The 15,034-nt window shown below is 39.4% G+C and overlaps 1 protein-coding gene across 1 annotated transcript; it reads left to right on the top strand.

Moving 5' to 3' along the window:
• On the top strand, positions 11,290-14,631 carry LOC109844955 (F-box protein SKIP1-like). The gene is made up of 2 exons (XM_020414143.1): positions 11,290-11,839; positions 13,908-14,631. Exons 1-2 carry the CDS (start codon positions 11,448-11,450, stop codon positions 14,479-14,481), a joined length of 966 nt encoding a protein of 321 aa, XP_020269732.1. The 5' UTR covers positions 11,290-11,447; the 3' UTR covers positions 14,482-14,631.

A 15,034-nucleotide genomic window follows, 5' to 3' on the forward strand; every position in this document is an offset into this window, starting at 1 on the left:
CCCCTCTCGCCGCCGTTTCTGAACCCGAACTCCATTAATTGGTGGGGAGATCGCTGGGGTTGGGGTTTTGGGGAGAAATTAAAGGACGATGAAAGGAGAGAAGTTTGAGGGAGTTTAATTAAATAGATGAGTTTCTTAACGAATAAGGAACTGTAGCAGGCAACAACGCCGCGGGACGGACGCGGGAGATTCACACTGTGGCGTATTCGATATTTCAGGCGATCTTCCTAGGTAGGTTGACTCAATGGCAGACTTTTCTGGGTCTTACTTTTGATATTTTCTATTTTTTTATTTATAATTTTTAAAAATCTGTTTTTTTACGGGTTTTTTTTTTTGGAAAATTGTGTTTAGTGCCCCAAAAGTAATAACTTCATTTGATGCATCATCTATAACTTTTTACAATGTGCTGCAGCTTTTAAATTAGAGATCTACGTGTTGCAGCTTTTTTTAGCAATTATTCATTGCTAACTAAACATAGAGAGAGAATAAAAAAATAAAAAATTACAAAGTGTCATTACCTCTTTCATTCTTATCTCTCTAAATCTAACGCCTCTTTTGGTACGCGAGAATGGACATAAGTGAGAATGGAATGGAAGAAGAAATGGAATGGATTGTATGTGTGAATGGAATGGTCATTCTCATTCTCATGTTTGGGTACTTTTGTAGAATGAGGCTAGAATGAAAATCTCGTTCTCATTCCCATGTTTGGTATCACTTGTCCACAAGTGAGAATGGAATCGCATTTTCTAATAATGTCCTTACAACAACATATATTTTTAATAAGATAAAAATAAACATTAATGATAATAACTAAACAATTTTATTTATGCATATGTTATACTAATTTCTGTGCATGTTATACTATTGCGCATGTTATCTCTCAAGTGTATGTTCTATTTATATTTTTTAAACAATACTCACTATTTCTTAGTCTTAAAAAATTAAAGAAAAATAAATAAAAGATTATCGCATCTTTCATAGGTCCAAAAAAAATATAAAGAATGATATCCACAGTTGATGCATATTGCATATGAAAAGGATGTCAGAATTACTAATGTGGAAATCAGTTGATTAATAGGGGTATAATTAAAAAATAAATAACTGATTTGATTCTCTCTTGAATGGGAATGACCATTCCCTATCTTCTCACTTGGAATGTCCATTCCCATAAAAAGTGAGAATGGTCATTCCCTGGGAATGGTCATTCCAACATCTAAAAAGTTGGTTTGTTTGGTATGAAGAATGGTCATTCCCTGGGAATGGTCATTCCAACATCTAAAAAGTTGGTTTGTTTGGTATGAAGGAATGAGAAGTGAGAATGCCCTGGGAATGGTCATTCCAACATCTAAAAAGTTGGTTTGTTTGGTATGAAGGAATGAGAAGTGAGAATGTCATTCCATTCTACCCCATTCCCGCCTACCAAACGAGGCCTAATAGTTATGGCCCCTCATTCCTCATCTTTTCTAACTCATCTCCTTCCTCCTCTCCCCCTCTTCTTCCTTTTTCTCTCAGATACCGACATCCCCCTCCGTCACCACCAAATTTAGGTGCACGCTCCGACCATATTGTTGATTTGAGAGTATGTATTACATAGAAAAAACTCACTCAATATTATTTATTTTTTCTCTCACTAATTTTCCCCGCTCTCTCTTTTTTTGCCCCCAAAAGCAAAATAAGCCTAATTTTGGCCGGCAATGACAATAGTAAAACCCTCGAATTCGTCGAAGTTCTCGTCGGAGGATCCGTCAAATAACATATCGATCTCCGACACTGTAGGCGAAAAACGAGGCAGAGGAGACGGTGTTGGAGGAGAATGACGAGGAGCTCGTATGTTAAGTCTAATGAAATTCGTAATTTCTGTTTTAACATAGTGGAAAGATAAAAATTTAAAGAAATGCTAGCTAAATATGATTTTTTTATGATTTTTATGTTAAGTTCAGACCCAAGGTGAAACATTAAGTCTAATAAATTGGAAGTGAAGTCCAAGGGCTTGTATAATAAGCCTATCGGGTTGAATAATAAGTCCAAGGGATTGTATGTTAAGTCTATTGGGTTGAATAATAAGTCTAATTTGTTAAATATTAAGTGTGATGAATTATATGTTAAGTCCGATTCGGCTCGTGTTAAGTCTAATTTGGTTCATATTAAGTCCAATTCGGTTCATGTTAAGTCCAATTAAAATTATGTTAGGTCTAATTCAACTTGTTTAAGTCTAATTTCATATTAAGCCTTATTTTATTCATGTTAAGTTCAATTTGGTTCATGTTAAGTCCAATTCGATTCATGTTAAGTCTAACTTAATTCATTTTTAAGTCTAATTTAACTTGTTTTAAGTCTAATTAAATTGGACTTAACATGAAATTAGACTTGAAACAAGTTGAAATAGACTTAACCTGATTTAATTTAGACTTAAAAGGAATTTAACATGATTTAAATTAGACATAACATGATTTAAATTAGACTTAAAATGAATTAAATTAGACTTAACATGAATCAAATTGGAATTAACATGGAATTAGACTTAAAAATAAGTTGAAATAGACTTAACATGATTCATGTTAAACCTAATTCAACTTATTTTTAGACTTAAAACAAGTTGAATTAGACATAACATGATTTAAATTAGACTTAAAAGGAATTAAATTAGAATTAACATGAATCAAATTGAACTTAACATGAATCAAATTAGACTTAACATTAATCAAATTAGACTTAACATTAATCAAATTGAACTTAATATGAAATTAGACTTAAACAAGTTGAATTAGACTTAATATGATTCATGGAGTCATGTTAGGTCATGAATAATGTTAAGTCTAATTCAACTTGTTTTTAGACTTAAAACAAGTTGAGTTAGAAATAACAGATCTAAATTAGACTTAAAAGGAATTAAATTAGACTTAACATGAATTAAATTGGACTTAACATGAAATTAGACTTAAAACAAGTTGAATTAGACCTAACATGAGCAGAATTGGACATAACATGAACCGAATTGGGCTTAACATGAGCAGAATTTGACTTAACATAAAACTCTCAGCTTCTTCGTTTGCCATTAAATATTTGTTTCATGTTTTCCCTCTCTTATTCTGGTGCAACAGTAAACACGATGCTGCTACTTTTTAGGACACTGAGTTGAAGAATATGCACCTTTATCTGCTGCTCATTATTAAAGTTAAAGCTCCCAAAGGACCTAATTGAGCTTAGAATACCTTCTGGCTTTAATAGCCATTTCCTTTCAGCAGAAAAGGCAGCAGGCGGCGACGACGACGAGAACATCATAAAACAACTGCTTGGTTAATCAAGACAAAAGTTGAAAACATGTGAATTGCATTCAATTGCATAGTCGTGCTACTATAGATAGTACGAGGACACCATAAAATCAAGAAAAATGCCCCAGGGACCCCAAATAGGGGACCCTGGGGTGGGACAGGTGAGGTGTCAGCCTGGGAGGCCAGGCTGACACCTCACCTGTCCCACCCCAGGGTCCCCTATTTGGGGTCCCTGTAGCATGACTCTAAAATCAAAGATTAAAATGTAAAGTTAATTTTAAAAATCCGACAGCACTGGCACGATCATGATATGCATGTTATAAAGTGTTACTTAGATCTAAGGACAATTTCTAAAATAGACCGATTTTTTGCTAAATAATTAGCAAAAATAACAACTTTGCTAAATAAGTAGCAAAATCAACCTCTTTTTGGGCAGTCAACTTTTGGCCACGTCATCATGACTGACCAAAAAAAGATCGATTTTTTGAAAAGTAATATTCAAAATACACAGAACTAATAATTCTGTATGGTTAGTAAATGCTAATTAAGAGATTAAACTACTATGTGTTTAAATACGCAGGACTAATAGCTCCGTGTAAACAATGAGACTCAAAATGACAAATTAACTCCGGTGCCCAATTCTAACCCGAACCTCCCACCTCACCGCCAAACCCCCCTCGTTCTCTCACCGCAGACCAAAACCGAACCCCAATTCTATCGGTGAATGGGACTGCGCACCTCAAAATAAGGCGAGGTAGTTGCAGGTCACTACTAGCTTAGCTAACCAGCTTTGACAATTCTCACCACAAATTTTTTTTATGCGGGCGGGTTCACCGTCGACCCACACTTGTTGTCATAATTTGCATGTGAATGGAACCCAACACAAATTTTAAAAAAAAAACATAAGGAATAAAAAGGTAAATGCAAATTTAAAAAAAATGCACGAAAACGACATCAATCACCACAAGCAAAGCGGTTAAACCCAGCGTATCAACATAAAACACAAAGGCATTAAAAAAATCAAAAAAAAAAAAGAGAGAGAAAATTAATAATCTTACCGGGCATTGCATCATCGGCGCGTAGAGCGGTAGGATGCGGCGGAAGAAGAAAACAGGTCGGAGGATCCTAAGAATTGTAGACCCCCTCTCGCCGCCGTTTCTGAACCCGAACTGTTGGATTTAATCTAATAAATCTATTTGTGGGCACATATGATTAATCAATGTGTATTGCTATCTTTGAGGATAACCCACTAAAGTGATCAATTAAGTTGGGTTAATTTGGTATTTAAATAAGTCATGGGGTTATATGTGCAGATACCAGGTTGTAATTGTAATTTATTGAGGGGCTAAATTACAAAAGTACAACATCTATAAATAAGGGGTTATGGTCCCTAACCTAGGGTTACATTCTCTAATTCTCTTCACCCCCATCTAAGAGAGAAATTCGGTTTTAAGAGGAAACCCTAAGGTTAGAAGATCCAAAACCCAAAATCAAGACTAAGCAATGGATTCAGGTATAAGCTTCCGCTCTCTTTTGATTTTGAATTAATCATGGCTATATGGTTTTAGATCTCAAGTTTATGATGTAGATCTAACAAGTGGTATCAGAGCCACCTTGATTAATTCTTAGGGATTTAAGTTTTATTGGGTTTTTTGATCTTAAATCTCTGGTTAAAGATTCAATTTTTTGTTCGGATGAACAGTAACGAAAAATTTTCGGATGAACAGTAAATTTTTTGTTCGGATGAACAGTAACGAAAAGTTTTTCGGGTGAACAGTAACTGAAAAATCGCCGTTGAACAGTAACTTTTAGGAATTTTTGGATTTTTCTTTGATTTTTTCCTTCAATTTTTTCCAATTCTGGATCTGTTTTGAAAATAAAAATCAAAGATTTTTTGGGTTTTGCGGCGGCGGTTTCAATTTGAAACCCTAAGGGTTCATGGCGAAAATTAAGGAGGTGGTTACCTCAAACGAACCTCGCGTTCGTTCAATCTTAACCGAACTTCGCGTTCAGTTCTCAGCTGAGCATCGCGCTCAAGTTTAACGAACCTCGCGTTCGTTCTTAAGGTGAGCCTCGCGCTCAGGATTAAGGTGAGCCTCGCGCTCAAATTTTAACGAACCTCGCGTTCGTTCTAAGGTGAACCTCGCGTTCAACTCAGGTGAGCGTCAAGCTCAATTTTAACGAACCTCGCGTTCGTTCTAAAGTGAACCTCGCGTTCAACTCAGGTGAGCGTCAAGCTCAATTTTGACGAACCTCGCGTTCGTGCTTCAGACGAACCTCGCGTTCGTACTTCAGACGAACCTCGCGTTCGAACTTCAGTCGAACCTCGCGTTCAAACTTCAGATGAACCTCGCGTTCGTACTTCAGATGAACCTCGCGTTCGAACTTCAGACGAACCTCGCGTTCGTACTTCAGATGAACCTCGCGTTCGAACTTCAGTTGAACCTCGCGTTCATTTTTTAACGAACCTCGCGTTCGTTCTTCAGTCGAACCTCGCGTTCGAACTTCAGTTGAACCTCGCGTTCGAACTTCAGTTGAACCTCGCGTTCGAACTTCAGTTGAACCTCGCGTTCGAACTTCAGTTGAACCTCGCGTTCGAACTTCAGTTGAACCTCGCGTTCGAACTTCAGTTGAACCTCGCGTTCGAACTTCAGTTGAACCTCGTTCGTTCATTTTCAGACGAACCTCGCGTTCGTGCTTAAGTGAGTCTCGTACTCAATACAGTCGAACCTCGCGTTCGAAGTTAAGGGAACTTCGTGTTCATTATGGTTAAGCCTCGGCTTTTCATGGGTCCACTTTGGTATACTTAATTTATTCAATTAAGTTATGGGCCCTAATTAAGCTGTGAGACCCCAATTAAGTTTTTGGAAATTCAGTTGATTTAAATTTTTTAATTTAAATCTAATTCGGTTTTTAATCAATTATTTAATTCAAATATTATGACACTAAGTTATTAAGGTTGTCTCTCACTCCAATTGATTAATTGAAACAAGAAGTTGCCAAAGTAACCTCTCTTGTGTAGATTGTTCATGAGGAATGTGAGATGTTTGTGTGTATGCTTTCGTGTAAATATTTAATCGGCCCAAAGGAAGGTTAATATTTATTTAGACTGTATACACATCTGCGATGATAAGCGTGTGACAATTATAAGGTTTACATGTGAATAATGAATCGATCCAAAGATAGTTTCATTATTTGACATGAGTTATTGTCAATGTTTGATCATTGCAACAAGGTATCACTTACAAGTTAATATTACTGTCCAAAGACTTGATATTAATGTTGTGCCGGTATCTTGGATGGGGATTGTCATTATTTGAATTTTATTGATTATGGTTATTGATGTGAGCATTCTTTTGTTTTATTTCAGCTAATGCATCTGCTGCAACAATTTCTGCTAACATCAACTCAATTCCCATGCTAAATGGGACAAACTTCAAGGTTTGGAAAGAGAACATATTAATTGTTCTTGGCTGCATGGATCTTGACTATGCATTAAGAACTGAACAACCCCAACCTCTCAATGCGGATAGCACTCCTGATGCAAAGAAGGAGCATGAGAAGTGGGAGCGTTCAAATCGCATGAGTCTTATGATCATTAAGCGCGGCGTTCCGGAAGCCTTCAGGGGCATAGAATCCGAAGGGATTACTAAGGCTAAAGATTTCCTTGCCGAAATTGAGAAGCGTTTTGCGAAAAACGATAAGGTAGAAACAAGCACGCTTTTAGCTCGCTTGATTTCAATGAAGTATAAGGGCAAAGGAAATATCAGGGAGTACATTATGGAAATGTCTCATATTGCTTCAAAGCTTAAGGCACTTAAACTCGATCTTTGTGACGAGTTATTAGTGCATCTGGTTTTGTTGTCTCTTCCTGCACAGTTTAACCAATTTAAGGTCAGTTATAACTGTCAAAAGGAGAAATGGACTCTAAATGAGCTCATTTCATACTGTGTGCAAGAAGAAGACAGGTTGAAGCAAGATAAGACAGAAAGTGCTCATTTGGCCTATGCCTCTAAGGATAAGGGCAAGAAAAGGAAGAATGATAAGGAAGCTGCTAAGGGTCCAGTTGAGAAGAAACAACATAAGGATAATCAGGGTTGTTTCTTCTGTAAGAAGCCTGGACATGTAAAGAAGGACTGTACAAAATATCACGCTAACCAGACGTCTCTGAAGAAGATGTGGTCACATCCCACCATTCAAGGAGGAGTCAAGCTGTCCTTCTTTCATTTTAAAACCCCTTCCAGCACACTGGAGGAGAGGTCGCAAAACTTAGAGAAAAGAGTTGAGACCAAGCTCTCTGCATAACCTTTGCATTGCAGCATCACTGTTTAGTTCCGAGCTCCGATCGCCGGCGAACTAAGCAAAACCGAACTCTATTGCCCCGAGCTTCTACTGCGTACTGAAGCTCTCCAGCAACCTCGATCGAACGGTCCAAGGGAAGCAGACTCGACACGAGCATCGAGCGAAGCGTCCTATAGCCACCTAAAGTCCCCACACAAAACAAAGAGGGCTTTCCCTCTGCTTCTGTTGTAATCATTTGATTCGTTAGTTTGTAATAAGCTTTCTTATTAATACAAACGAACACTCCCTGTTTTCGGGAAATCAAATTTACATCATACAGAAGATGGCGACCACAGTGGGAGAAGCTGTTTCATCGAGTGAAATGGTGGTGGCTCAGTTTGATGAGGTTGCTGTCGGGACGACATCGAGTTCGACCAGGCCAAGTATGAAGAATACTTGTCCTCCTCCTCCTCTGGTGGCGATGCGTCCCGCAAACGCCACAGAGCTGTGCGCCGAGGCCGACCTCAGACGGTCAAAGCCTCTGCACCTGAGGGTTCCAACCGAGTCTCATCGGAGGAGCCCACTCCCTCGCAATCGATCAAGGCCAAGCCAGAGATCGAGCGCAAGGGGCGAGGGTCTGCCAGATGGATCGCCAAACGGTCCACACAGACACCTGCCTCGGAGGGAGCGCCGGTTCACTCCGGCACAAACCACACTGCCACAACCCACGGTGACGTTCTTCCCGCTGGGAGAACTAACCAACAGCGACGGCAAACACCCGTCAGACAGGGGGTCCAAACCTCCATTTCTCATAATGGCCTGAACCATCATACAGGCCCGAGAAACACTAGACGGGAAGGCAAACTGCCCGACGTCGGAAGGCCCTCCAAATCAGGAGTATGTACGCGTCCGGATATTGCGTACATTGTTGGGATGTTAGGCAGATACTTAAGCAACCCTGGTATGGATCATTGGATAGCAGTCAAAAGGGTTATGAGGTATCTTCAGAAAACAAAAGATTACATGCTCACATACAGAAAATCAGAGAAATTAGAGGTCATTGGGTATTCGGACTCTGATTTTGCTGGATGCCAAGATAGCAGGAAGTCTACATCAGGCTACATTTATATGTTAGCAGGAGGAGCTATATCATGGAAAAGTGTCAAACAAACACTAGTAGCTTCCTCCACTATGGCAGCAGAATTTGTAGCTTGCTATGAGGCATCCAATCAGGGAATATGGCTGCGAAATTTTGTCACGGGACTGCGCATTTTGGAAAATGTTGAAAGACCACTAAGGTTATATTGTGACAATAAATCTGCAGTAATGTATTCCAATAACAACAGGAGCTCAACTAAGTCAAAACATATTGACATTAAGTTCCTGGTTGTGAAAGAAAGGGTACAGAGTGGACAGATATCCATAGAGCACATTGGGACAAACTCCATGTTAGCTGATCCTCTTACTAAGGGATTGCCACCTAAGGTCTTTCATGAGCATACTGCTCATATGGGTGTGGTATTATTTGAGGATATTATGTTTTAGTGGGAGTTTGTATTTGTGGTGCTTTATGTTTGTTTGTATTGTCTGATCAGAATAAAGTTTTCAGTTAAGACACTCTGTTACATTATGTTTGGTTTTGACCTCACTAAGGAGGACCAGTTGAAAATAGACATGTACTGATCACATTGCATGTAATTTTCATGCTGCACATCCATGATTGATCTATGTCGTTTGATTGTATTGGTATATGTGACCATTGATGGGTCGAGTCACGATAAATGTGACGAAGGCCGCTTTGATCCTATATTGATATAGTCAATGGACGAGATTGTTCGGAAATACCATTTCAGTGATAGCAATTTTTGAGCTCATAAGGTTATACACAGTTTAAGGAATCATATGGTGCCCAAGTGGGAGATTGTTGGATTTAATCTAATAAATCTATTTGTGGGCACATATGATTAATCAATGTGTATTGCTATCTTTGAGGATAACCCACTAAAGTGATCAATTAAGTTGGGTTAATTTGGTATTTAAATAAGTCATGGGGTTATATGTGCAGATACCAGGTTGTAATTGTAATTTATTGAGGGGCTAAATTACAAAAGTACAACATCTATAAATAAGGGGTTATGGTCCCTAACCTAGGGTTACATTCTCTAATTCTCTTCACCCCCATCTAAGAGAGAAATTCGGTTTTAAGAGGAAACCCTAAGGTTAGAAGATCCAAAACCCAAAATCAAGACTAAGCAATGGATTCAGGTATAAGCTTCCGCTCTCTTTTGATTTTGAATTAATCATGGCTATATGGTTTTAGATCTCAAGTTTATGATGTAGATCTAACACGAACTCCATTAATTGGTGGGGAGATCGCTGGGGTTAGGGTTTTGGGGAGAAATTAAAGGACGATGAAAGGAGGGAAGTTTGAGGGAGTTTAATTAAATAGATGAGTTTCTTAACGAATAAGGAACTGTAGCGGGCAAGAACGCCGCGGGACGGCGCGGGAGATTCACACTGTAGCATTTTCGATATTTCAGGTGATCTTTGCTGGGCGTTTTACTGGAGTTGGTTGGAGCGGGTAGGTTGACCCAATGGCAGACTTTTCTGGGCTTTATTTTCGATACTTTCGATACATACAAAAAACAAAAAACATATGAGAGGATTAGAGTTAGGTTTTCCAGTGGTTCATTCGACGGTCAGATCAGTATTGATCTCAGACGGAGGAAAAAAAAGTATGGTTACGGTATATTGTCGTGTCAAAAATCACGTACCTTCATGCAGTAGACAATGTGCCTATTTATAGTAGATCCAACATGGCAGTTGCGTAATTTTGGCCGAGTCCAAGCAGTCAGCTTATTCATTTGATACTTTACCGGTGTCGACAGTGGGTGGTCTGAGTCACCTTTGTAATTAATGCCCACGGTGACGGGGGAGTTAAGGTGCTGACGTTGTCCGATGAGTTATTATTAAGACTTTCGGCGGTGGTCCGACCATGCATTTAACGAGATGGCGACTGACTGTCATTGATGGGTTCGAGAAAGACCGCCTTTCCTCTCAGCTTTTCGAGGGAGGCCGACAAAAGACGGCTTTCGGCTTTGCTGTTCTGAATGAGGGCGCTCCTCGGCTCGGCCAACTGAATGATAATGCACTAAGTTGATTTTAGCAGTAGAGCCCCAGCGAGGACGTCTTTCGACCTGGCCCTCTTAGGAGGGGCCTAGTGAAGACGTTCTTTGACTCGGCCTTCATGAAGTCGGTTCGGGTTGATGTGCAGTTAATTTAATACACATATCACCTCCTAGAATGGGTCCATGGGTTAATACTCGGTTATTTTTATGATACACCACAAGCAATGTTATTTGGTGTAATAAATCGTCATTGATGTTAGTTGATATTGCATCTCATGATTTGAAGTCCGAATGAAATCAATCTATAATTTACCATTTTTAAAAAAAACTTACACGAGGTTTCCGTATTTTACATTTGGTATTAAGTTTGCAATGTAATATTTATTTATGCCCATTTTTGCAATTTCTCTAGAGATCTTATGATACTAATAAATGAAAGCATATCTCGAGATATAATTCGTAATATTTTGCAGCAAAACCAACGCAATTAACTGAGGAATATATTGGAGCAGGCGAAAAATGATTATTCACGTGCCTTTTGTAGTTTTGTTTGTATCCTCTTTCCTCGGGCGATTGGGTGGGCCCCTCCATAATCCGTCGGCCGGCCCATAATTACTCGGAAACACGGTCCAACTTCCCTTATCCGTACACCCATCCGCTGGCGCGAAAGGAGGCGGTCAAACTACCGCTCGAATCTCATAACCGCGGCTCCCCTCCACGAAAAAAAACCAACCCCTTTCCCAAATCTTACCCCAAAATCAAACCCATGGACGGAAAAACCGCAACCGCCGGCGCCGGCGAAGACGAACCCCGGATCCCGCCAGAACAGACCCGAGACTGGTCGGATCTGACTCCGGTCCTCCTCGTTAACGCGTTCCGGCGTCTCAGCTTGCGGGATCGATGGGCGGGGGCGATGCTCACGTGCAAATCTTGGCTCGAGGCATCGAAGGATTCTTCCCTCTTCTCGTCTCTCGATCTCGAGCCTTATTTCGATGCCGCCGGTTCGGGCTCCGGCGATTTGATCGGGTGGTGGACCGCTGGGTTCGAGCGAAGGATCGACTCGATGATCCGATCGGTTGCTGATTGGGGTGCTGGTTCGGTTCGGGAGGTTAGGGTCAGGCACTGTTCTGATGGGTCGATCAGTTTGCTTGCGGAAAGGTATGAACTTGCTGGTTGTTTCTTGTTTGCTTTTTTTTTGTTTGACTGAGATTGGGCGCGGTTTGTAGTTCTTTTGGACTGAAATTGGGAGCGGTTTGTAGAAGTTGCTGAATTTGATTGGAGAGGGGAATTGATCTTTTTTATGTGTATCATGGGGGGTTCGTAGCATTTGCAGTCAATTTTCTTGTTGTATTAGCAGTCAATTTTCTTGAAGGTTCCAAGAGAGGTTATTCTATCCCTGTGCGAGGCTGAAGTTTTCGATTAATCGAGCAAATTTCAAATTGTGACTTCATGTAACCTCTCTTCTTTTATGAGGGAAGCCCGAAATCAGGACATAACATTTTAAAACTGGTTAGTAGGATTATGATCTTTTTTATGTGTATCATGGGGGGTTCGTAGCATTTGCAGTCAATTTTCTTGTTGTATTAGCAGTCAATTTTCTTGAAGGTTCCAAGAGAGGTTATTCTATCCCTGTGCGAGGCTGAAGTTTTCGATTAATCGAGCAAATTTCAAATTGTGACTTCATGTAACCTCTCTTCTTTTATGGGGGAAGCCCGAAATCAGGACATAACATTTTAAAACTGGTTAGTAGGATTATGATCTTGTTCACGTCTTAGAAATAGGATTGTGAGCTTATATGTCTCTTTTCTTTTCCGTTATGGTTACAATCCTAAATGTAACGGATTCTAATAAGGCAACTTCTTAGATAATAAAGTGCAGAATCATATTTGAATATATTCACAAGAGCAGATAGATACAGAATATACAAGAAAAGGAAGTGCGGAAGAATGAGAAATGCCTTTCTTTAGAGGATTTAGCAGAAGCCTAATCATGCAATGTTCAACTAGGTGGACCGATTAATAAGATTGGAATCAAATTTGGTCCAAAAAATGGAAACACCTATCTTAGCCTCTAGTCCAATCATGTTTAACCATTTGTGAGAACACTTTCCTATTTTTTGCGGGGATAACCTCATACCACCGCATGAATTCTCCCCTAATTTGGTTCCTTTCTCACCTTTGATTGGGATGCGAGATGCATTTTTACATGTTGTGAAGTCGTCTTAGCAAAGTATTTTAACATCAATTCAAGGGAGGATGGATGAATAGTCAAGCTGACATTTCCTAAATGGTTGATATGAATACATTGAATAGTCGATGACACCCCTAAAAGATTGGAATTCTTTGGGGTATAAATAGTTAAAGAGGGTTTTTTTAATCAATGTCATTCCAACATATATGAATTCAGATGTATGCATTAGACGTCATTAGGATTATGTTTTATGAATTGATATATATCCACATGCCCTTGTGTTATGAGGTATACTCTGCTCCAATCCTGTTGCTCTTGTAAATGATTCAAATGTCTGTTTCTCAGAATATTTTACGAAAACATGTTTTAATAATTCTTAATGTTGGACTACTTGACAGACATCTTAAATTTTACTGTGCTTTCTGGGAGTTGGGTTCTCTTACATTTTAGGAGGTATCCCAGCTAGTAATTGGAGTTTAATGTGTTTTGCCTTCTGGTTAGAGTAAATGCTTTGGCTCAAAAATGAACTTTGTTTACACTTTAATGAGCAAGGAAAATGATATTGGATCATATCGTCACAATTCACTCAATTGAGTCCATCCTAACCCATATAAATCTTGAGTCAGTGCGGCTTATGAACTGTTCCATCCTTTGTCCTTCCTTTTTTATATTGGTGGAGCTACTTTGTTGTTATGTTGAAATTTTGTGTGCTTAAGCACGAAACTGGAAGCGTTTGGAAGAACGGACTTTTCAGGCAATCTGGTAACCAAAAAAGATGAACACGGGCGGTTGTGGTTTTTTTTTTCTTTCTTTCTTCTTTTTCTTTGGGAGGTTGGGTTTTTTTCAAGTGTGGTATGAGTTGGGGAAAGCTTGCAATCAAGATCAATTGCGCAAATCTCCACTTTTTAATTTGCATTTTAGATGCTATCCTTGTGAAGTAAGACTGATATTTTTTGCTCTTGTGACAGAAATGAAGGCGTCACATGTCTTAAACCCTCTTAGAACTCATAATTGTTTTAAGCTGATTGATTTTCAGGTCACCAAAGCTTGAAGTCCTTTCAATCCAAAGCAGCCAGAGTGTAACTGATGCATCCATCTCCAGAATCGCACTAAGTTGTTCAATGCTTAGAGAACTCGACATCAGTAACTGTTATGAGATATCCTACAAATCGCTGGAAACAATTGGCGACAACTGCCCGAACCTCACAATTCTCAGAAGAAATTTCATGAATTGGCTGGACCCTTCCCAGCATACCGGTATTGTCCCAGATGAATACTTGAGGAATTGCCCTCAAGATGGAGACATGGAGGCTACTGCAATCGCACGTGCAATGCCCAAGCTGAAGCACCTTGAGCTTCGCTTCTCGAAGCTTACTGCTGCTGGTTTGATCTCGGTTTCAGAGGGATGTCAAGAGCTGGAAGTGTTGGATCTTTTCGGGTGTGTAAATTTAACGAGTAGGGGAATTGAACAATCTTCAGCCAATTTGAAGAATTTGATTAAGCTGATAAAACCGAACTTTTATATACCGAGATCTGTGTATCATACTGAGAGGTATGGTCACTGGAGGCTTTATGATGAGAGGTTCCAGACAAATGTGTTCCAGATCTGATCGAATGTTTGTTGTAACCATTTATGTTCTGAAAAATAATTGAACTGCTACTTTGTGATGTATGTTGTATTTTTTTATGTAAAAGTTTACATGCTCCTGTACTTGTATAAACTTTCTGTATGCGTATGTATATGTTTATCTCCTGGCGTATGTAATTTTCTTGTGTGTGATTGCAGTCTTAAAGTTTGGAATATGATGGGTCCAATATTTGGAGAAGATGTATGCTGTTTTCCTCTTATGCTGGCAATTTCAGACGCAAGTGTAGATTGTCCCAACCTCATGATCATGCATTGGGATTCAAAAATAGCAATTTTATTGGTGTCCTAAGCACGTCTATATAAAGGGTGGCACTACCGGCACACCCCCAACCACACCTTGGGGCACACCCCCTCTCTCAGCTACAGTGCTCCAAGGTGTGGTTGGGGGTGTGCCTATAGTATTTTCCCTATATAAAACGATGTCTAATTTATTAGTAGGTTGGTTTTCATAGATGAACTATGAAAACTCAAAAGTTTAAATCTAGACCACAACGAGTCTTTCTTTACACCCCCCA

The sequence above is a fragment of the Asparagus officinalis genome, chromosome 1, assembly GCF_001876935.1.
Source record: "Asparagus officinalis chromosome 1, Aspof.V1, whole genome shotgun sequence".
Lineage (NCBI taxonomy): Eukaryota > Viridiplantae > Streptophyta > Magnoliopsida > Asparagales > Asparagaceae > Asparagus > Asparagus officinalis.